The sequence below is a fragment of the Agrilus planipennis genome, unplaced genomic scaffold (genome assembly GCF_000699045.2).
Source record: "Agrilus planipennis isolate EAB-ADULT unplaced genomic scaffold, Apla_2.0 scaffold8, whole genome shotgun sequence".
In the NCBI taxonomy this organism is placed as follows: domain Eukaryota; kingdom Metazoa; phylum Arthropoda; class Insecta; order Coleoptera; family Buprestidae; genus Agrilus; species Agrilus planipennis.
In genome coordinates, this window is record NW_020442461.1 from 99,768 (window position 1) to 122,851 (window position 23,084).

General features: G+C 33.0%; 5 protein-coding genes and 2 long non-coding RNA genes across 12 annotated transcripts in view; 2 read left to right on the forward strand and 5 right to left on the reverse strand.

Annotated features, from left to right (window-relative positions):
• The window catches only part of LOC108736141 (GMP synthase [glutamine-hydrolyzing]), a 15,251-nt gene extending 11,870 nt beyond the window's left edge, over nucleotides 1-3,381 (forward strand). The window contains exons 8-9 of the mRNA XM_018468451.1: nucleotides 1,946-2,134; nucleotides 3,145-3,381. Of these exons, the coding sequence (XP_018323953.1) occupies nucleotides 1,946-2,134; nucleotides 3,145-3,246 (291 nt within the window). The 3' untranslated portion in view covers nucleotides 3,247-3,381. The remainder of the gene's footprint in view (nucleotides 1-1,945; nucleotides 2,135-3,144) is intronic.
• Nucleotides 3,382-3,786: 405 nt separating this feature from the next.
• Nucleotides 3,787-5,103, reverse strand: LOC108736053. 2 transcript variants are annotated; one of them, XR_001937668.2, is made up of 4 exons: nucleotides 5,025-5,103; nucleotides 4,703-4,905; nucleotides 4,442-4,622; nucleotides 3,787-4,385 (listed from the first exon to the last, which is right to left on the reverse strand). It is a non-coding gene; the product is annotated as an uncharacterized LOC108736053 (long non-coding RNA). The 2 variants fall into 2 exon arrangements; XR_001937667.2 differs by having other exon boundaries at nucleotides 4,442-4,905.
• Nucleotides 5,104-6,223: 1,120 nt separating this feature from the next.
• On the reverse strand, nucleotides 6,224-7,736 carry LOC108736029 (glyoxylate reductase/hydroxypyruvate reductase). The gene is made up of 2 exons (XM_018468294.2): nucleotides 7,395-7,736; nucleotides 6,224-7,274 (listed from the first exon to the last, which is right to left on the reverse strand). Exons 1-2 carry the CDS (start codon nucleotides 7,583-7,585, stop codon nucleotides 6,362-6,364), a joined length of 1,104 nt encoding a protein of 367 aa, XP_018323796.2. The 5' UTR covers nucleotides 7,586-7,736; the 3' UTR covers nucleotides 6,224-6,361.
• A 355-nt stretch (nucleotides 7,737-8,091) lies between these two features.
• Nucleotides 8,092-9,959, reverse strand: LOC108736048 (bifunctional methylenetetrahydrofolate dehydrogenase/cyclohydrolase, mitochondrial). 2 transcript variants are annotated; one of them, XM_018468317.2, is made up of 6 exons: nucleotides 9,859-9,959; nucleotides 9,389-9,573; nucleotides 9,014-9,284; nucleotides 8,758-8,963; nucleotides 8,577-8,699; nucleotides 8,092-8,504 (listed from the first exon to the last, which is right to left on the reverse strand). In XM_018468317.2, exons 1-6 carry the CDS (start codon nucleotides 9,870-9,872, stop codon nucleotides 8,389-8,391), a joined length of 915 nt encoding a protein of 304 aa, XP_018323819.1. In that variant the 5' UTR covers nucleotides 9,873-9,959; the 3' UTR covers nucleotides 8,092-8,388. The 2 variants fall into 2 exon arrangements, with proteins under 2 accessions (XP_018323819.1, XP_018323818.1); XM_018468316.2 differs by lacking the exon at nucleotides 9,859-9,959 and adding an exon at nucleotides 9,640-9,852.
• Nucleotides 9,960-11,180: 1,221 nt separating this feature from the next.
• On the forward strand, nucleotides 11,181-15,817 carry LOC108736070 (SH2 domain-containing protein 4A). Its single transcript, XM_018468354.1, has 5 exons — nucleotides 11,181-11,436; nucleotides 13,067-13,822; nucleotides 13,888-14,115; nucleotides 15,402-15,596; nucleotides 15,655-15,817. Exons 2-5 carry the CDS (start codon nucleotides 13,078-13,080, stop codon nucleotides 15,768-15,770), a joined length of 1,284 nt encoding a protein of 427 aa, XP_018323856.1. The 5' UTR covers nucleotides 11,181-11,436; nucleotides 13,067-13,077; the 3' UTR covers nucleotides 15,771-15,817.
• Nucleotides 15,818-16,031: 214 nt separating this feature from the next.
• Nucleotides 16,032-20,963, reverse strand: LOC108736069 (cyclin-dependent kinase-like 4). 4 transcript variants are annotated; one of them, XM_018468349.1, is made up of 7 exons: nucleotides 20,851-20,963; nucleotides 18,916-19,185; nucleotides 18,650-18,844; nucleotides 18,292-18,583; nucleotides 16,939-17,841; nucleotides 16,803-16,882; nucleotides 16,032-16,137 (listed from the first exon to the last, which is right to left on the reverse strand). In XM_018468349.1, the coding sequence occupies exons 2-7, from the start codon at nucleotides 19,081-19,083 to the stop codon at nucleotides 16,054-16,056; spliced, it is 1,722 nt and encodes a 573-aa protein (XP_018323851.1). In that variant the 5' UTR covers nucleotides 19,084-19,185; nucleotides 20,851-20,963; the 3' UTR covers nucleotides 16,032-16,053. The 4 variants fall into 4 exon arrangements, with proteins under 4 accessions (XP_018323851.1, XP_018323852.1, XP_018323853.1 ...); XM_018468350.1 differs by lacking the exon at nucleotides 20,851-20,963 and adding an exon at nucleotides 19,819-19,841; XM_018468351.1 differs by lacking the exon at nucleotides 20,851-20,963 and adding an exon at nucleotides 19,547-19,797.
• Nucleotides 20,964-21,774: 811 nt separating this feature from the next.
• LOC108736078 lies at nucleotides 21,775-23,084 on the reverse strand. The gene is made up of 2 exons (XR_001937678.2): nucleotides 22,610-23,084; nucleotides 21,775-22,520 (listed from the first exon to the last, which is right to left on the reverse strand). It is a non-coding gene; the product is annotated as an uncharacterized LOC108736078 (long non-coding RNA).

Below are 23,084 nucleotides of genomic sequence, written 5' to 3' on the forward strand. Positions count from 1 at the left end.
CGCTGCATACTAATACATATATTTATTACTATTTATTTTCATTCCATATTTTTCTATCAATGCTGATTCCATTGAATATAAAGCTGTCTCCTTGGTGCTAATACTCCTATACTTTCCTATTTTTTAATAATAATAGTATTTTCTATAAAATTAACAACTACTAATCAATATCCATATAATTTTTCGTTACTTTAAAGCGCTTCAGCCGGACCAGGTAATTGCAATTCATATAGATAATGGATTCATGCGCAAACTGGAGAGTGTCAAAGTGGCAATGTCTCTCCGCAAAATAGGACTCGATTTGAAAGTGATAAATGCAACCCCTGCGTTTTACGAAGGAACAACGGTTGTGCCGATAGACAAGCACGAGCTCAACTCTCGCACTCGCATCACAAAGATGCTCTGCCAGACAGCTGATCCTGAAGAAAAGCGAAAAATTATAGGTGACGTTTTTGTTCGCATCACGACCGAAATTGTGGCCGAACTCAAATTGAAACCCGAGGACGTTTTACTTGCCCAGGGAACATTGCGACCCGATCTTATCGAATCCGCATCCTGTCTTGCATCGAGCAAAGCTGACGTGATAAAAACGCACCATAATGACTCGGAACTAATAAGGAAATTGAGGGAGGATGGGCGTGTAATCGAACCACTAAAGGACTTTCATAAGGATGAGGTCAGACAAATAGGTAACTAATTGATAATTTTGAAAAATTAATTTATTAAATTAACTTTACAACGTATAATTTATTGTTAAGGTAAAGATCTAGGATTGCCTCATGAGATTGTGATGAGGCATCCGTTCCCTGGTCCTGGGTTAGCCATCAGGGTGTTGTGTGGCGAGGAACCGTACATGGAACGGGATTTTTCAGAGACACAGGTTCTTGTCAAAATCATAGTCGAATTCGACCAAATGTTACAAAAAAAACACGCTTTGCTTAACAGGGTGGAGGGAGTCGTGACAACAGAAGAAGAAAGGTATCCATTTAATGTAGTTTAAAGTATGTGTTAGGATTTAGTAAAAGTATTTTATTCTCTCATTTACTGAATTATTAAAATTTTTCGGAGGATTAAGAAAGTGACCCACTTTTCTCAAAAAGTTAGTCACTGATACCATCCTCCAAAATCAAACGGATGCCAGTAGAACACTCCTGAATTCTAAAGAACCAGATTCAGGGCTACTTTCTTGCTCACATATTAAAACGCTACATTAACCATTTATACATTTATTCTTATACAAAATAAAAAATGTATTCTTTTATGACAGACTGACGTTACGTCGAATATCAAGCAAACAGAAGCTGGCAGCAACATTGTTACCCATTCGTAGTGTAGGGGTGCAGGGTGACTGTCGCTCTTATAGTTATGTGGTTGGCATAAGTAGCGAACATGAGCCCGATTGGGATGATTTGTTTTTCCTCGCCCGTCTCATACCCCGCATATGTCATAACGTCAACAGGGTGTGTTATATATTCGGGGGCCTCGTCAAAGAGTGCATACCCGACCTGACACCCACGTACCTAACAAGCATCGTTCTAAGCACTCTTCGACAAGTCGACGATATCGCGATGGGGGTGAGTAAATGGAAAATAAATTAATTAAATTACCGAACATCAATTAATACGTCATCACCACATTCCATTCTTTCTTATCATGAGCTAATCATCTCATTTTCCGAAAACTAGAACTTCGCACATTCCTAATATTTGTGAACAATAATCTAATCTAAGTCTTCCTCTGCCGCTCATTACTCCTGTTTTTGCTTCTAAATATCCCTTCATTTCTTAAAATCTTTTATATGCTATTGAAAATGGTCTTATAAAATTCATGGAATTCATTCAATGAATCGGTAAAATGGACTGTTTGTAATTTCATTTTTTCTATTAATTTGCACAAGTTGTTTTAAATTAATAGTATAATTCTTTTTTTCTTTTTTTTTCGATAGATCCTTCAGAGTAGTGGTTCGATGATGTCAGTGAGCCAAATGCCTGTGATTCTTCTTCCCATTCATTTTGATCGAGATCAAGCTTTAAGAATACCTTCGTGTCAGAGGTCAGTTGTGCTCCGACCGTTTTGTACTCGTGATTTTATGACCGGTGTGCCTGCCATACCAGGAAAACAAATACCTTTAGAAGTGAGTTTTATATTTATTAATAGAATTAAGATAAATTAACAATAAAATCCAACATTTTGCTTTCATAAGATCAAATTACCAGATAATACAAAAGATAAAAGAAAAAAAAAGCAGGAATTTACAGTTTTAAATATAAAAATTGTTTAACAATAACCATGAAATAGATCCCAGTTTAAATTTAATTAAAAGTGTTAATCCATTCCTCTTAGTTATTTTCAAAAATATAGAAGTATACAAAAACAAAGACAATTAGGTAGCAGTCCCTATCCCAATCGCAGATTAATTCAGGTTATTAGCGAATTAAAATTAGATCCCACATCTCATTTCTCAGTAGAGTTAGTTAAATTGAAGAGTGCATTCAAGAAGTTTAGTTAGTTTTTGTGGTTATTGAACGACTAAGTTTACCCTTCTGGTTAGAACACATTATAAACTTCACTAAGCACCTTTGGTAAAACACCATCAATTTTGTGTTTCTTGCACCTTTAATAACTTGTAATGTATTTTGATGGTTCTTTATGAAACATTTTATTAATAAATTTAAATTAAAAAAATAAAGCTCATTAACTTATTAAAAGTGCAAGCAAAACGAAACTGATGATGCTTTAACAAAGGTATTTAGTAAAGTTTAAAAAATGTAACTATATTTGGTTCTTAAAACTGTGTACTAAGAGAAGCTGTATCCTAAACATATCGATTATCAGTATGTTATGCAACCAAATATCCACAGAAGCAAAAACTGCAGTAGATTACACTAGTTTCCTCTTTGCCTATTATTCAAGTATATTCAGTTTGTAATCCATTCTTTTCTGTTTGGTATTAAACATTTACTCTTTGCTGTCCTACCCAACTATTAGATTCACTAGTGTGACCTCCCTCACACCCCGTCCCTATAGTATAGACTCCTCGTTAATGGTTTAAATGTCATTTAATTCGTATTTTTAAAATCTCTCAACTTCGTTTGATTTTATTATAGAATCACGATGAATATTTAATTAATTAATTGTCCCCAGGTCCTTCAAAAGATTGTAACGGAGCTGCTGCAAGTGCCAGGTATTTCGCGAGTGTTGTACGATCTGACATCAAAACCACCGGGCACGACAGAGTGGGAATGATAATGACAACAACGACGAAAATAATATAAAATGATAATGATTTAAAAAAAAGAGTAATAAAATCAAATTAATACGGCAATGACAAACAGGCATACATACAAATAATACAACCAATTACCAGACAAACGTGTACAACCGAACAGTAGAATCATCGCAGTGTATCTTCTATCAAATGTGCTGTAATAGAAGCAAGCGCATGGACGGATTTTTTAAACAAAAAATTATTGTTTTGATGATTAGATTGGATGATTGATTGTTAATAATTAAAATAATAATGATGATGATGATAATATATTATTGTAATTGTTGATAATGAATATTGTACCGAAACTTTGTTGCAACATTTAAAAGGACGGTTAATTTATTTAATTACTATTTAGAGTCAAAGTGACATCGGTCTTTTCCTCTGCATATCTCATTGCTATTCGTCCAAAATTTACTTATTATTTATTTCCCTCGCATCGTGCTTGTAATTTTTATTATTCTTTTATAATAAACTATAATTTGATTATTATTTCTTGTAGCCTTTATCATTTAAAAAGTGAAAAAAAAAATTAAGATTATAAAGGACTATAAAAATGTAATATTTCACTTAATTTAACAAATTACTTTTTAATCGTGTTCTGTATATAGGAGACCTTGTCATTTTATTTTCACAATTAATTTACAAGCTGCAAATAGAATTTATGAGCTGATGAGTAATTAAATATATTTTTCTGGACTCTTAGTAATTAGACCATCTTATGAGCTTTTTATTAATTTCATCATCAAATATATTTGCTAATTTATTTGTTAACTTAGTATTTTTATTATAATAATTCGTAAATAACTACTAAGAAGGAAGAACAGAGGGAAAAGAAAATATTAGTCACTAACTACCAGCTCTTATACAGAGAAATTAATGTAAGAAGCAAGGTAAGGAATTTAAAAGAATTTCACACAATAGTTTTATTGCACATGATTAATTCTAAATAATACAATTTAATTTCTGTTTATTATGAACAATTGTACTACATAAAAGTGAATCTCATTATTTTTCATTTTAAATCCTTTTGGAGTACCATTCTCTGCATGATATGTTCATTTATTGTCTTGCACTGTTCATTAATAGTTTTCTTGGTAACATGCAACTTCTAAATCTACAAGTGCAGTTTTATATAATTAAACTGTAGTTAAAGAACATACACACCCAAACCTTTGAGGTATTCGAAGTGAGTAATGATACCATTTTCTCCGGGATACCTTCATTATTTTCTATTTCTTGAATTATACACATTATTACCACGACAAAACATTGTTTGATAGTACACACTGCAGTTAAATATGTATGCTACATTCTATTTGCAGATATAAGTATTCGAAACGTACTACGTCCTCTAAATTATTAATTATAACATGATATACAGCTTACACTTCAATTTTTATTATAATATTACTATATTTATTGATGCATTACCCGAAAAATCTTTTACTTGTGCTTGTTGGGGAATGTGCGTAAAGTGGCATGAGAATTACAGAATTGTAATTTTAGTGAATAATAATTAATGTTCTTATTACAATAGGGTAATTTGAGTCTATGGAAGCTCATTCAATCGTCCAGATTCATTGGAAACGTCCTTTTTTGTTAGTTATGTCTTAGAAGAACTGTTGGATGAGAACCTACAGAAGAAAAACATATTCTTTGTTGTTTAAACAATTAATTGCACTTAAACAATCATGCTGAGTGAAATACATACTTATTTTTGCTTACTAGATAACTTTTTAAAATATTTACTTACATTTTCTAAAGAAAAACTAAAAAGAAATAGCAACAAATAATGAGGTTATGTATTGTTTCGAAGTAAACAAACAGTCGCCATTGTTTTAGTAGTGTTCAATAATGTTATAAATTTTAAATAATTAATTTTTAGTTATTTATTGTAAAAATACCAATTAACAATTAGAATAAAATATTCTACATCTCTTCTTCCAGTTTTATATCACTTTCAAGTAAGAAAAACTCTTATTTTAACTTTCGATCAGTTCAAAAACCACAATTTAATTTAAATCAGTATCAATGAACGCATCTTAAAATATTCAACTTAAAACAATAATAATAACACTAAATGTTAAGAAAATCCGGTAAATTTCAAAAACACCCGACCTCACTTATGCTCTCCTAATACAAAAGTTCAGATTTTCGTGTGCGCTCTTGAGGACCTTATGATGATGATCACAAACGACTTATAAATGATATTTCATATATTTGTTTTGAATTCTGTTTTATCTACTTAAAATATTTATACTAACTTGCGTTAAATATTGTTCATATCTCATAAAAATTGTCGCTTATGTACAGAATCTTAACGTACACTGAAAACGTACGTTTAAATTTGAATTACTCAAATTTTTGTTTTTATTCAGCTATAAACATTAGTTTTTTTAAAGTAAGAAAATCATTGTAGTTTTGTATGCGCACTATTTGACCGTTTCTATTTTAAACTTACCCCCGAGGGGATGCTGTTTACGAGACTATTGAAAGGAAATAAAATGAAATTAAATTAAACTTGCCTCGCGCACAATTGTCATTGAGTTTCTATTTTAGACGAAATACTATTCGGATCGAGCAACAAAATAGACTGATGCGCATTTGAACAGTTTACCTTCAGTTAGTATTTAAAATTAGACTAAGAGCCTTTGTCGTATTTCGATTTTTTATGCTTACAGTCATTTTTCATTATGTTTTTAAGCACTAGTACAATATATAATAAAATAGCCGATTACGTTAGAGAGGTATAATTGTTACTATGACATGCGACATGAATTTGTTTTCCTTGGTAACTCAGTGTTCGTATGCTTGAGGGTGTTCAATTTTTGTTTTTCGACGTTATCATTNACTGTTTTAGAATACAAAAATATTTTCTGCACGTTTTATTGAATATTTTATTTACATTTTACATTTACAATGTTGATTTAAATGTTTTATTTTATTAATTATATGTATTATAACACAATCTATTAAGCATAGAAAAATATATTTATCTACAATTTATAATCAATGTTATTGTCTATTTTAAAAACCTGTAAATTCAAAGAAAAAACCTTACCAAACTCAATAATTACAATTTAATTACAATTAACAATCTACTATTAATTCACTAGGCATTGGTTCATCCTTAATAGCGGCTATAATGTTCTGAACAGTAATTTTAGCCATTTCTTGTCTTGTTTGGATAGCAGCACTTCCAATATGGGGCAGAATTACACAATTTTTTAATTGGAGCAGTTCATGATTGAGTGGCAGAGGTTCTGGAGTCATAACATCCAAACCAGCTCCAAAAATTAGATTACTTTTAAGTGCTTTAACAAGTGCCCCTTGATCGACGATACCTCCCCTGCTTGTATTTATGAAAACTGCATTTTTCTTCATTTTACTGAATGCTTTATCATTGAACAAGTTTTTTGTTTCATCTGTTAATGCACATGTAAGGATTATAAAATCGCTGTCCTTCAAAAGGGTCTCAAAATCAACTTGAACCAAGTTAAGAATTTTTGATTGAACTTCTTTCAATGATCTGGAGTAAAATATAATAGATTTTGGGTTAAATGGTTTGATCAATCTGGCGACTTGTTGTCCTATTCTCCCTAAACCCACTATTCCAATGGTGGATCCTTTAATACCTGGACCGCACATCCAATATGGGGCCCATGCATGCCACTCTCCATTTTTAACTGCATTGTTTGCTTCAAAAAGACGTCTGCTAGTTGCCAGCAAAAGAGCCAGTGTTAGTTCAGCAGTGGCTTCAGTCAAAATACCTGGTGTGTATCCTATTTTAATGTTACGTGTTTTAATATCCTTAAGGGAGAGATGATCATAACCAACGGACATTGTAGCTATCACTTTCAATTTGGTCCCTACTTTTGATAATACTTCGTCATCGACTTTATCATTCAGTGTACAAAATAGTGCATCTTTTCCTTCTAATTCACGAATAAGGTTGTTTTTTGGTATGGGTTCAGGGGCTGTCCATTCATGAACATCAAAATTGCTACAATAAAATTGATTAATCGCTCTAATAATCTAAAGGAAAAAAAAAGTAAGCTAACAAACAGGGACTGAGATTTCGATGACGATTTCAGTATGTTAATTCAAGATGTAATGTACTTACGCATCCTTAAGAATTTTTTTGGCTTCTTCGTCAATTTTGGTTGTAATAAAAACGGAATGGTCTGGTTTTTTTTCCATATCGTAAACTCTGTGATGATATAAAGCTGCTGGGGCTGAAAATGTAATTCTTTTCCTAATTATTTGACTTACTGTGAGGTTAAATAAATTTATGTAATTTTTCTTCAAAAACATGGATGCCTAAATAAATTTGAAAACGTTTACATAACGAAGAAAGAATGAAGGATACATTAGCATTTACTTTCTACAAAATGTTATCAATTTTTTTTAAATTGATAACAATAATTTGACAAAAATGACATTTTGGGAAAAATCTGTTTATGCAACATAGAATTTAAATATGATATATGGGTTGCATAAGTAACATATCAAAATGTAAAATAAAGTTTAGACACCGGACTTCTATGCAATAATAAAAATATTAATCCTTATTAATTTTATGTTGTTGGATTTATATTTACTTAATTTTTCCATTATTTTATGTTATATCAAATTTAAAAATTTAGGTTAGGTTAGGTTAGGTTAGGTTAGGTTAGGTTAGGTTAGGTTANATTTTTGCTGCTTTAAATTAAATGAAAAATTATAGAAAAAAACATTATGTTAATGTTTTTATAATTATTTAGAAAGAATATACAATAAATTAATTTCAGAAGTTCTATACTACAGCTATGAAAGGTTAATCAATGATAATTCGTTTATTTAATCAAACAACGTAATAAGGAGCTTACATGACAATTTACAAGTCCTGTACGTTCATATTAGTCCCCACTGGTCATTTTTATGTAATTAAAAAAAAGTATGTTTTGCTAATACTACACCATCATTGATATTATTCAAAAATAGCTAATGAACTACACAAACTTTATACTTGTAGGTCAACAAAAATAACAAGGAATACTACTAAGCAATAAAAAAAAAGTTGCAGAATTGATAAAATAATACTTGATAATAATACCAAATGATAAGAGAGCCAGCTCTCATTGCATTGCACGAAGTTTAGCAGCTTTGAATGTATTTTTCATTAGCATCGCAACAGTCATTGGGCCCACACCACCAGGCACAGGAGTTATGTACTTTACTTTTTGCTTAACACCTGTGTGATAAGGAATAAAATAAAATAAATAAACGAATAAAATGAAACAATAACAACTCCTTCATTGCATACCATTAAATTCAACATCACCTACAATTTTAGTACGACCATTTTCATCTTGTATTCGTGTAATACCGACGTCGATTACACAAGCCCCTGGTTTCACCATCGGCGCCTTTATAAGACCCACAACACCTAAACGAGAAATTATTTTCATTTTATTTTAACATAAATATAAATATAGTGGTGTTACCTGTGGCACTGATAATAATGTCAGCATTTTTACAGTAAAATTCCAAGTCTACAGGAGGTGTATTACGGTGGCATAGTGTCACTGTAGCTTCCATACCTTGCAGGTCATATTTTGCATCAGAATGCAGAATACTAGCAATAGGTAGACCCACGTTTTTAGAACGTCCACAAACCACTACGTTTTTGCCAAAAGTTTCAATTTTATACCTAAAAAAGTTCTTTTTAAAGGTTTGGTACAAGTAAACAAGCACAGAAACCTTTTAATTATTTCAATGACAGCAGCAGCTGTACAGGGAACTAATGTGTTCATGTTTTTGCTTAATTTTCCCAAATTTTCTGTGTGAAAACCGTCTACATCCTTATTAGGGGCAACTGTATTTACTACTCTTTCTTCACTTATGTTTGGTGGCAAAGGCAACTGGACTAAAATTCCATCTACATCTGGATTCTTGTTCAGTTCTGTAACCCTTTCTATTAAATATTCTTCATTAATAGTATCCAAAAATCTTTCAGTTTTGCTTTGGATTCCTACAGAACAGAATTTCCTTTTAATTAAAGTTTCACATGTACATGAACTACAAGTACTAAATATGTTATTCAACAAACTAAAATTAATAATAAGATGTACTTGCCTACTTTTTGTGCAGCATCCATTTTCTTCCCGACATAGGTTTCACTTGCAGGGTCATTTCCAACTAGTATTGCTACAAGACTGGGGGCCCTATGACCACCCTCAACCCATTCTTGAATTTCTTGCTTAAGTTCATTCAGAATTTCTCTTGATGTTTTAATACCATCCAGTAATACTGCTTCGTTTCTAAAAAAAATGCAATGAGAAATTATTGTTTAAATATTTAATGGTTTTAAGTGTTAGCTTACATACCCCCAATGAATTGTAGACGTATTAAAACGACAAATAAATTGCTGTTTAACGACATTTAAAAATTTTGTACTTTTACCACCCATCTATGTGGGTAGGTATGTTAAATAAAAGACAAATTTGTCTATTTTATTAATTTAAAAGAATGTCATTATCAAATTGTAATAACATCTAATATATTCCTAGCTTTACAATTTTTATAAATCATTGTTTATTACTTACTGTGAATTTTCCATTTCAAGATTTAAATTGAGGTTATAACATCTTTCATGAATGATATGATACCAATTTAAAAAAACAGATGTCAGCGCTCAGAGTGTATGTATACACCAGCGTTGCCAGGTCTAAGATCTCTTTGGTTGGAAAAGAATGCGAAATTGTAATTTTTCAAAAAGTATATTTATTTTAACTGTATATGTATTTAATTAAGTTTAGATTACATAAAAAATTGATAAATGCGTGAACGTTTCAATTATATCAAGATTAGAGGGATGAACGAAGGTGGTGGGGATAACGCGGCCATTTCTTTTTGCGCGCATTTGCGCGTCAGTTTGAGAGCGGACGTTGCGGAAGCTGGATGTACTTAATCATTACAAACATGCGCAACTTTACGCAAATACTTACTTTTATTTTATTTAACTTTAATATAGTTTATATATGTTCAGCGTTCGACAAATATTATTATTACATTGGAAGTTTTAAATTTCATCTTATTTAATGACTTTAAGTTAAATATAATATATAAACTATTATTATTAATAGTACTTACCCCTTAGAAAGGTGTCTTGAATTTATTTGATTGAAATTATTCATACATTTCCACATTTTGGAAACATTAGAAACTATTTGCTTTGCTTTGACTCTAAACATTATGAATTTTTGAAATGATTGGATTGTGAAAAATTATTTACCATAATATTGCAATTTAATATTGATAATAAACTTCCGACACGTCGACACCTAATGAAGAAGAAGGTGCAATAAAATACATTAGGATTACCTATAAACAAAATGTTTATAAGCTAATTGTTTAACAGAATTCAATTCCAATGACAATGTCGATGAAACAATTAACTTATAATTTGATATGTCGATAAAAGTGTTTTTTTATTTAAAGCACTAGGTATTATTATATTTCTCTACATAGGCACTGATATACTTAACGAATATCTACAAAAAGTTTACAAAAGTACGATTGTGTAAAAAATCAAAAGCAATAGTGTTAATTTTAATTTTTTTACGAGATGAAATAGAGATATTTAAAAAATTATAATTATTGTTTTATTTATTCTTTAATTTTTAAATAAATAGTGAAACCTCTGAGAATATTTTATATAAATGTTGCATATTTGAACTTGCTTTGTACACACATGTAAAATGTAATAAATAAATGAATAAATGTAAAAAACAAAGTGTTAATATATTGTTTTATGTCCCCTCTTAAGCACCAAATCGTGTTCTTTCGTTCTCCGAGTAAAATAATCGTATTCTCGAATCTTGACGATCTCAAAAAACATTGTTTATTACATTATACAGTACATAACTTTACATATGTGCTTTGTGGTGTATTAACCGGGCGCTAAACTTCTACTTTTTTACTGACGCCACATAAAAAATAAATTTGTTTTTACTAACAGTGGTTGTGTATGAGATATTCGTATAACAAAAGATTGATTTAAAAAATGTTTTTTATATTATTATGCAGGCGACTTATAATAATAATAAATTATTTTTTGTGAACCAAGTACAACTACAGGGTGCGGCATAATAGAGAGAAAGAAAGGATTTTATGATAGAGAGGTATGCACTTATTAATATATATTTTAATGTACTGTATCTACCTACGTTAAAATTAAAAGTAGGTACCAAATTTAAATTTGTTTTTTGAAAAAATATTCGTAAAATAATCCGCTTCACGCCTCAAAAGATAAAAGCACTATCTTAGTTATATTATACAATATACATAGTTAGTATTAATAATTCTGTACACAAGTTTTATTGATGATAACTTGATAACCAACAGTAACTAATAAACAATTTCGACAATGTTTAGTACGAATATCTTCAAAAATATATGTATACATATAGTTCACTTTTTCAAAATATCTATCGTGTTATTTTGTAAATTTATAGGGTCATTGTACTTCGGGCATTTTAATTAAAAAAGTTATTACATAATTAATTTTCATTTTTATCTGCTTATGTTGTATCTTCATTATAATTAGCCTGAAATGGAATTGAATAGATAGTATATTAAATTTTTCACGTTTGTTTAACTTTTTATTTCCGATAAAACAAGAGATGCGCCTAGGTAGTTAGTATAGTGTGATATAATGTTCGTGTCTATTCGAACAATAAACAATTTTATTATTCACGTCTCGGATCTCGCGGGCTGAAATTTTATTTAAATGATGTCATACAATTTAACGCTGATGTAATAACTGGATGTACACATCTACGAATTATTCTTGAAATAAAAAAACAATTTGTTGTTAATACGTATTACAATTTATATGCAGGTATACTAAAATTTAAATGTCCAATTGTTTTTCTTTTTTAATCAATATATCTGTCAGTTTTTTGTTTTACGTAATAACGTAATAGTACATGTAAAAGAATATTATTTTGTGTTAAAGCGTATATGACTGTACCTAGATTCTTTAAATGTATTAAGTAACAGTAAAGGAGATATTTGCAGTGTCATATAACAGTAATAAAACTGTAAAATGCGTCGTTTCGTTGCCGTCTTTCTTTATTTATAATAAACCGTCGCGAAATATATCTAGACAATCAGCAACCCAATTTAATAGATATAAAATTTATATTGTGTTGATAACAAAAAATTTATTTTGTTTCCCGAAAAGCAAAAGAGAAAAAGAAATTTACACAGCCTACTTACTACTACCTTCCGTTTAGTTATAGCGTATGTTGTATTTATTATTAATTATCCAACCGAAAACAAAAACAAAAGTAAATTACACATCGTGTAATGTTGATTATTCATGCAAACGATTATTTACATAATTGTTTCCGAAATAGTAGTAGCGAAATAGGATCCAATTTTTTTTTTTGAGTCAAAACCGTGCAAGANAGAGAAAAAGAAATTTACACAGCCTACTTACTACTACCTTCCGTTTAGTTATAGCGTATGTTGTATTTATTATTAATTATCCAACCGAAAACAAAAACAAAAGTAAATTACACATCGTGTAATGTTGATTATTCATGCAAACGATTATTTACATAATTGTTTCCGAAATAGTAGTAGCGAAATAGGATCCAATTTTTTTTTTTGAGTCAAAACCGTGCAAGATCAATTATTTTATTCGCTTTCACAGTTGCTTAATCAACTGATAAACACAATGTGTGCAAAAATTAAAAGCAGTCAAGTAAATAAAATACTGTACATACTTTTTTAATTATTTATCAGCACCTGCAATAATGCTGCAGCAAATTCTGAGGGATATGTGGGTCGATCCCGAAATTCTTGCGGGACTGGACGAGGAACAGAAGCAAACTTTATTCTGTAAGATGCGCGAAGAACAAGTGAGAAGATGGAAACTGTGGGAGGAAGAAACAAACCAGGAAGAGGAAAATACTGCTAAAAAGAAGTCTGCATTACCAAGAAATAGTAAGTCGGTGTCTTTCATGCATGGGGCTGATGGTGAGCCGTGGGTTTGGGTGATGGGCGAACATGAAAATGACAAAAGCATAGATGAAATCCTTAGAGAAGAAGCGATCGAAAAAGCTCGTCAGTTGGCAGAACAAGAAACAGTCGAACTTCGAAAGCAAATGGAAGCGCAAATACTGTCGGATTATATAAGATTAAATTCAAAAATTGACGACATAGACGTAATAGATAAGGATAATGAAAAAGCAGAAGATAACTCGCAATTTGACATTTACTGCTCTGTAGACGAACTTAGGGGAAAATCGGACGATTACAATAAAAAATTCCAAAGTAAAAAGTACAATACGGTGGGATCGAAAGAAATTCTGCTTCAAAAAAGACTGTCAGGGGATTTGAGTAATCAAAAAGTAAAAGATAAGATAACTGTTTGGGAGAAAGGATTACGAGAATCGAGAACGAATGAAATATACCACAAAATCCAAAAGAGACGAATGGAAACGGCGAAAGAAGCAGAAGAAGCTGAGAAGAAACACGAACCTTTGTGGCAAGAACAAGGTACCTACATCAACACTGTGTTATAATTTACTTAATAAATTATCAAATTCGGGTGTGTATTTCAGAAAGAAAAGCAAAAGAAGCAGAAGAACAAATTCGACAAATTGCTCGTAAAGCAAGGGAAACATACAAACGTACGTCATCAAATTTAGATAATATCGTCGTGTATGGGGAATTCAATTCGGCCGTTCCACCCAACAAGGATGCAGTTATACAGTGGTATATTAACATGGAACGGAAGAATAATAAAGCTGGACTTGACGAGCAAGGCAATTACGAACCTTGGTTTCACGGTAAGCTTTCACGGTACGTTTATTTTTTTAAGGAAGACGTTGTTTTGTTTGTATTAGTGACTGCAAGTGGTTGCATTCTCCCTCTATTCGGAATGCCTGTATAACGTGAGCGGGTGCATTTTCACACCCCTCTGCACACCGCACGAGTGGTTTCATCCTTCCCCACATTATAGTGTCTGTCCGCAAAAGTGGCTGATGAACATTCATCTCCCTCCCCTCCTTTAGATGACTGTGTCGTACGAGTGAGTACGTTCGCCTCTTTTATAGATGTCTCTATCACGCGAGTGGCCACATCTTCACACCCCTATGGATACCGCGCGAATGACTGCATCCACCCCTTCATTCCGGTGCCTGCCTGCAAAATTGGTCACCTTTCCCTTCCCCCTCCTTCGGGAAACTGTATCGTACGAGTGGTTGCACTCCCCCTATATTTTGAAGGCCTATTCCACGTCAATGGTCGTAAATTCACACCTCTCTGCCTACCGCACGGATGGCTGCATCTCCCCCCTCTTTGCAGTGAATGTTCGCAAAAGTGGCTGCTGCACATTCATCGCCCCCCTTTAGATGACTGTGCCATACGAGTGGTTGCACTCCCCCTATATTTTGAAGGCCTATTCCACGTCAATGGTCGTAAATTCACACCTCTCTGCCTACCGCATGGATGGCTGCATCTCCCCCCTCTTTGCAGTGAATATTCGCAAAAGTGGCTGCTGCACATTCATCGCCCCCCTTTAGATGACTGTGCCATACGAGTGGTTGCATTCTCCCTCTATTTGGAATGCCTGTATAACGTGAGCGGGTGCACTTTCACACCCCTGTGCACACCGCGCGAGTGGTTGCATCCTCCCCCACTTTACAGTGTCTGTCCGCAAAAGTGGCTGGTGCACATTCATCACCCCGCCCCCTTTAGATGACTGTGTTGTACGAGTGAATACGTTCCCCTCTTTTATAGAATGGCCACATCTTCACACCCCTATGCGTACCTCGCGAATGACTGCATCCTCCCTCTCCTTCGGTTCTTCCCCGGCTCCTTTAAATGCTTCTTTTTCTCGCAAAATCTCACACCTCTTCCTTCCTTTTCGGCACCAATACGAACCAAGACATTTGCTGCTGGTCCAACATTGATAAAATTTGAAGGATCGTCATGAAACAAATACAATAAAGAGACTATGCTCGTGTATCATAAAAGTGCATTTTATGGGCACTCCTAAATTTTATTGCTCTGTAAAATATAATTTAATAAATTAACGAGACGTACTTGAACATAATTGGATGTGTTTGTTTAGGATTAATCACGAGAAATGAAGCAGAAAAAATTCTGAATGATCAACCCGAGGGCTCTTTTTTGATTCGTCTTTCAGAACGTATCTGGGGCTATGCACTATCTTACAGAGCTGTTGATAAATGCAAACATTACTTGATAAGTTCCAAAGAAAAATATCGATTCTTGGGAAAAAATCATATCGACCATGACTCCTTGGGTAATGAAATTCATGTTTTAAGTAAATTAGTATGTAATTAATTTAACTTTTGTTCTAGGTGATTTAGTGAAATATCATTACATCCATCCGTTAACAGAAGGAGAAAAATTGATTTATGTTTGCAAACGAAATACTGATAATGTACTAGAAATGTTAACCGCTTGTCGCTCTTAATTGCTAGTTAATATTTTTATAATAAATAAACAATTAAATTGTTTTTATCTTGCACTTTGGTATCCACAAGTAGCAGCTTAGCATCCTAAGTACGCCCCTGATAATAACGTCGCATCGTGTTAAAGTTATCCGAGAGTTACTTTGTTTATACTTAGCAAGTGATAATAAATAATTATGGCTTCGTTCGTATACAATTATTATTAGGGCACAAAATCAGTATAAAAATTGATGTAATATGGACACTGTGATTACAAAAAATTATGTATCTTCGTTTTGTTTTTCTTCATTTTTTTTCAATCCGGACCAATCGAAACTTTTGTTTTGCAACATGTTCATATTTTCGTTTTGCTTTTTTGTAACGATATTCCTACAATATAAATAATAAAATAATTTTTTGTTTTCTTTTTATTTTTTTCAAGACATCTTTATTCAATCCAAGAGGTTCGACTAATAAATGTTTGTATAAAAAATATGCACAAACATATTCCTTAAACTGACTAATAATGTAGGTAAATACATGCATTTATATACATAAAAATATTTATTCAATTATAAGAACACCATCATTACGAATAAGGATAGTTCCCTATATTTCTTGATGGGGATGATTTTTGTGAAGTTGACAACTGTAAGAAATAGCAATGATGACTGACATAAACTAACATACTTGAGAGATTGCATGTGGACCAATGAATCAGACACGTACGTAAAATGTTGTATGCTATGCCTAGTATTAGTTTCTAAGTGTATTAGAAGTGAATTCAATGTAGAGCTGGTTCAAAATCTCATGCGCCTTCACGTATTGTACATTACAAAAACATTGAGCGGACTGTAAATGATGTGCCTTTCTATACAATGCAATCGATGAAGCGACTTCTGTTTTGCCATCGCGCAACCCAACCCAACGTTCATGAGATTCTAAACTGCCCCTAACAGAACTCATCACTTTTCAATTGATTCGGACAGGCGATCGTGTCAATGACGCGAAGGCAATCTCTCAATAATTTTATAATATGTAATTTATTAACATACCGGTGTTACATTTTGGGTTTGAGAAACAACATTCGATATGTTCGGTAAGAAACGTTTCCTCGAATTTGAGGAAGGTGTCGCTACAAAAAAATAAACAATCACTATTAAAGAATATTACAATTTACTTGTGAAATACCTCCGGGAATATCAGGTAAGATACACTGGTCATTCTTCTGGATGTTGTAACTCGTTAAGTACGAAGTTTTTAAGTTTTCAAATCCGGCATTTTTCTGAAATTGCTGATTATTATTTCGGCTAATGTTTGATGGTCTTAATGATGACACGCTATTATTGTTTTCATTAAATTTGGAGTGAAGGAAAAGAAGACTGCTTTTCTTAAAATTGCCTTCCTTTTCCAAACACATTTTCCCGTTATTGCTCGATTTTATTTGTGTTTCTGTTTGACTCTGATTTCTCGATTTCTGGCTTGCTTTAGAAAGACTCTCCAAAGTTTTACGAAACATTTGCGATTGCGAAGATGTTGTAATAGACAAAACGTCGTTATTATGATTATTACATTTGCCATTAGCTGTCCTTTTTAGTACAACTGATGACGATGTGTACTGTTGCTTGACAGAATTTAATTTGTTATTGTAGTCTGGTAGAACAACTTCGTCGCCGCTCAGTTTTCTTTTGATACTTTGACTCTCGTTGAAATTAATTTTCCATTTCTGAGCATTCGACTGCGACGAGCTGAGTTTTAAGTCTTCCAGTTTTTGATCGGAAGAGGACAGAATGTCGTTTTTATATTTCCAAAGGAGGGGATTTTGACTGAGCTCCGTTTCGATACGTTCCTTCAGAATGGGGAAGAATTTTTCTGGAAAATTGTCCTTGACGAAATAATCGTGATTCAGTAGTTCGTTAGAAGTGAGTCTTTCGTCAGGATTCATCTTCAGCGTTTGCACCAAGAAGTTGATGGTAGAATCAGACCAGTCTGAGAAAGCGCGATATAAACCGCACGAGTCATTTACTGATTTCGTTATATTTTTGAGACTGATGTTTCTCGAAATTAGATTCTGATGTTTTGAACATGGTCTACCTACATACAAAGTTTATTTATTAAAAAATTTTGATGAAGGTGCCGGACAACTTAAAACAAAGGCTATAATTCCGGCTTCATTGAAGTAGATTGATGAATTTACATCTTTAAGTTATATTTTTTTATACAGCAAGAGATGTTAATTTATGATTCAATTTGTTAGACGTCTCTGATAATAGAAAAACTCCTTTTCATTATTACATGTGTACGTATATTAAAAATGTTTTGGAGAATGCTAGAAGCCACATGTTTCTGGGAAGACCAAGGAATTTATGGGCACATTTTCAATAAGCACAAGAAAAATGGATGCTGATGTAGCTGTAATGGACCATGCCATTTGGGGGTGGATAAAAAGATGACTACAGAATGACACGTTATAGAAAAGCTATACTTCAAGAACTCAACAAACAATTTTCTTATTGTTGTTATTGATCTAAGAATTTTTCTTACCAATTAGTTTTACTATCAAATAGAGTTGATCAATGTCACTTTCTCCGGGAAACAGGGCATTTCCGGTCATCATTTCGGCAAAAAGGCAACCAACGGCCCAGATGTCGATAGCTGGACCGTAGATTTGTTCCCCCACCAGCAATTCTGGGGCCCTGTACCATCTGGTCGCTACATACTCTGTACAAATCTCACCAGTACAACTTATTAATCGAGCAAAACCAAAATCGCACAATTTTACAACACCCAGAGACGACACTAACACGTTTTCAGGTTTAATGTCTCTATGAATCACCTAAAATGTTTTTTTTACAGTATTTTTATAGTAGTTTATGGTATAACTGGTTTAGATTTAACTTACATTGTTACGGTGAAGAAACTGAATTCCTTTCAACACTTGAAAAATTCGTTCACGAACACGATCGTCACCTAAACCATTTGGCAATTTTTCTAATTCGTCTAAAACGGTCCCTTCTAAGTACTCAAATACCAAATAAAATCTTTTTCTAAACCTAAATACTTCGATCATCGTAACCAAGTTTATATGTTTGAGCCTCTGAAAATTCGTGCACATTCCACAAACGTTAATTCGTAAATAATATGTAATTTAAGAAATAATATAAAAACCTTAAGCATCCGTATTTCGCGAAGTGCCATTTTTCTTATGGCGGCGTCTTCTTCCGTTTCTAAAAATTTCTTAATAGCTACTGTTTGTTGCGTTTCCTTGTGTTTACATTTAATAACAATACCATACGATCCCTCACCCACTATTGATATTTGTTCATATTTATCCATTGTGTCTACTTGAAAAAAGTCGCTCTCCTTTTACCATTATTTTCCTCTACACAATCACTTACGACAGACATTTTATCGTTATTATTGATGTAGCAGTATATTCTAAAACAATATCTATTTTTACAAATTTTATACTTCGTGTGATGCTGTTGTTTGTGTGCTAATAGAATATGTATTTTAAAGAAACAAAACTTCCGTGCAGCAGTCTTCGTAAAAAGCCGCCCGTTGTTTCGTTGACGATATCGGAAATTTCTGTGTAATTAATTTTGAATTCCCTTATTGATGTGTTTATAAATAAAACTAGATTCAGTTGGTGGCTGATACCATCCGGTTAATCATCAATTGTACATATAATATACCCAGTGATTTAATTCCTTTGATTATGAGGTTCATTCAAAAAGTACCATTTTATAATAATCATTAAAACATGCACTAATATTAATAAAAAATACTTTGACAATACCTTATTCGAAACTTCTAAAATGCTGGTGACAATAAACCGCAAGGGTATTTGCAATAGATCGTACAATAACAGTGCACACAATACAATTATTTTACTATACATCACGAAATATTTCAAACAGCAATCTCCACGATGGACTGACTAGACGTTTCAACCCCCCACACAAAAGCCTCCCTCGTGTCTGTTACTATTTACGTGCGTGGGCTTAGTGGAAACGTGCCTACATGCATATGTCTATAACAAAACTTTTCAATATTGAATTGTAAACTCACAGTTGCTATCGGTGATCAGAAGCCAATGAAATGGTCGTCAAACAAACAATAATTTTAAAACGAATAATTTTAAATTGAAGCAATTGTACTTTGATGTGCAAAGAAATTTGACAAACGCGTCTAAATAAAATATAGTGTAGCTTAATATTAGTCAAAGAATGTTTAGATTGCGTTCCAAAGATTACATACGAGGATCTATCCAAAAGTTCCAAGTACCGTTAGAAAACTGCAAAAGTACGTATGTACTTCTACACAGTATGCCAGAGTTTCTTCCACTGCTGGTAACACTCCTCGAAATATTAATTTTTAAAAATATCAGATGGTCACACGGTATTAGGTCGAGTGAGTAGGCTAAATAATCCACAACAGGCACGTTGGTTTTGGCGAAGAACGTTCATGTCACCATGATTATTTTCTGAGAAGGTGCAGTGTCGTGATGCACAAGCCAGTTTTTGTTTTTCAGCATTTTCATTACGTCGGCTATTTACCCTCAACTGCTGGTCCAAACCCCTAATGAACAATTCCATGAACGATCAGCATTCACCCACATTGAGGCCGGGCAAAATTCGCTGCCAAGTCCCACACGGCATTCCTTTAGCTTCAGTTTTGACCTTGACGGTTTGTTTTCAACCCTGAAGGATAATTGATAATTGTCTGAAGTGATGCGAGGTGAAGACGTGCCGAATCGTTCATTGTCTTCTCTTGAACCATTCAAAATTCTCTGATTTAAGCCAAAATATTGAAATTTGATATGAATTCTTTGCTCTTCGGCCACAGCCATCATAGAAATGGCAGTACGTTTGAAACACTAGTGTAATGCTTTACCTGTTCGATCCACTGACTTCTAGAAGCAAGATATTATCAATTTATCGACGCAATTTCGCACTATGATTTGTTCGCGCGTATAACATTGATTCCTCGAACTTTTGGGTAGGCCTCGTATACACAAACAAAATTTACCTCTTCATATAGATTAATAAGTAAGAATTAATTGTATGCTTTTAAAGTAAAAGTTTTCTATTAGGTGCTTACCCCACGTTTAGTGTAAATGGAAAATGAAATCAGTTCGTGTGCGGTACTTTGAATATTAATAAATTATTGATAATTGCTAAAGAAAAATGTATAACAAATGTATAATTGCGACAGTGACAGGAAGAAATAACAGCATGACGTTTGATTCGCTTTTTGATAAACTTTTAAAATAAAAAGACCCTTAATAAATGCATTACCAAAATTATTAATAAATAACATCGTTTTGATGTCAAGCTTTGGGTACTTTGCATATCTTAAGAAGGACGATGGAGTTTTTTAAGTTTATTTTGTGGAGGAACTATAATTCACTCGACATCAAATCATCATGGGAAATTTTAGTCGAATTGTGCAGTATGGTAACGACCAACTGCACCCTTCACAGTTATGAAGTGGGTAGCATTTAATTACTCATTGATATAAAGTGATTTTGGTAACGATATTTTTTTATGCAAGGGTGCGAGCGGGCAATGAAAACCACATGAGAAATCCTAACATGTTGCAGGGTGTTTTAGAGTAAGCTCACCAACTAAGTTTTGTCCAAAACTCTGCAATCCCGTCTCCAATCCAATCCAATGTAACGAAGTTTTCGGGACTTAAAAGCATGACGTTCCGTTCACAATTGCGGTGAACATTATCAAAGGCGAGATACGAAAGACAACTTCGACCGTTACCTCACAGCTTACACAGTCTAATTTTTGAATCTATTCTCGAAAATTTCACCATTTTAAATGATGTATCTCAATTGCTATTAACCAAGTTCTACTGTATTTGAACATTTTCAAAATAATAACATTATTTTTATAACTATTCTCAACAGTATGACGACCTTATGAGAATGTGATGGTGGTGGTGATGATGATGATGATCATGGCACTTATTAAGGATTAGATTAATTGTAGATTTTCAAATAGCAGAGATCATATACTTATTTGTAAGTAATTTTATTCGGTATTTCATTTTGGGTACATATTTATGTATTTAGACAGTCGAAGGAGCAGACCTTAACTCTGCAAGTCTGTTGTTAATCCAGTCAGAATAGCTAGAAATTCTTGTGTAGACAGATAGAGCGTAAGTGGTGCTACATGGCGGGATGCCCCAAGAAACCAGACCCACTTGGACATACCCTTGAACCAAGAGGCTACCAGAATCTCTACGACAAAACTGATCCCCTTCCTGTTTGCCCAGTAACGCCAGACCAGAAGGAATGACACCTTGGGCAGGAAGTTCAACAACCCGAACGGAGGAGGTCAAGATGAAGGGTGAGACTAACTTTATTAGGGCAATGTCAAATGGAGCTGAAATTGTACGAAGCACCATCGATAAAGATCGTAATTTATTAAGTACCCAGGCCAGTTTTCGTGAATTACAATGGTTTCAACACTTCGTCTTTGAGAAGTTGAAGTATTTTCGCCCCGATTAAGGACGTCAGCAGCAATGATATTTGTACCGTAGTCATAGATACAATGGGCAGCCGTGAGTACCACCGATTCTGAAATGAGACTACCACCTCAGAGATGGATGAGCGATTGATTGTTACCCCACTTTATAGAAATAAATCTGGTAAGGGAATTGGTCACTGTTTGTTATCCTGCTATTGCCAGATGGTATGAATTCTTTATCTTTTGAGAAAGATGGACGGGGTGAATTCACCTTTTCTACGTTTGGTGCCCCTACTCAAACATTAAAACGCATTAATATATGTAGAAATAACTAACAGCTGAAAGTATATACAATTTAATTAATTGAAGAAAAAACTCACCATGGGCCAAGGCACATACAAGTCCTAACAGTATCACTAGAAATTGCATTCTGAAAGCGCATCAAACCACTGTGCAACCTGAAGTTTTCAACTCTTATCTATATGAGTGCACATATTTGATTAATATTCGATTAGTTATCTAAAATGAACTTCATCCCCTTTTATCTATGTACGCTAAGGTGTCTCAATAACCGGAAACATCATTTCAAAAGTAAAGTGCGTGTGCGATAGATATTTTTGTAAACTTTTTCTTTAGTTGAAGATAATTGAATGAGCAATTAATATTACCAGCCGGTAGTACTTCAACGTATTTGTTTACAAGAGTCATTGAGATTTTTTAATTAAATATATCAGTCATTCTATTATTTTCAGCCACAGAAAAATTTTACAAAAAATCTTCTATTGCACAAGTATTTTACTTTTCAAACGACGTTTCCGGTTGTTGAGAAAGCTTACTATGCAGAAATAGTGAGGC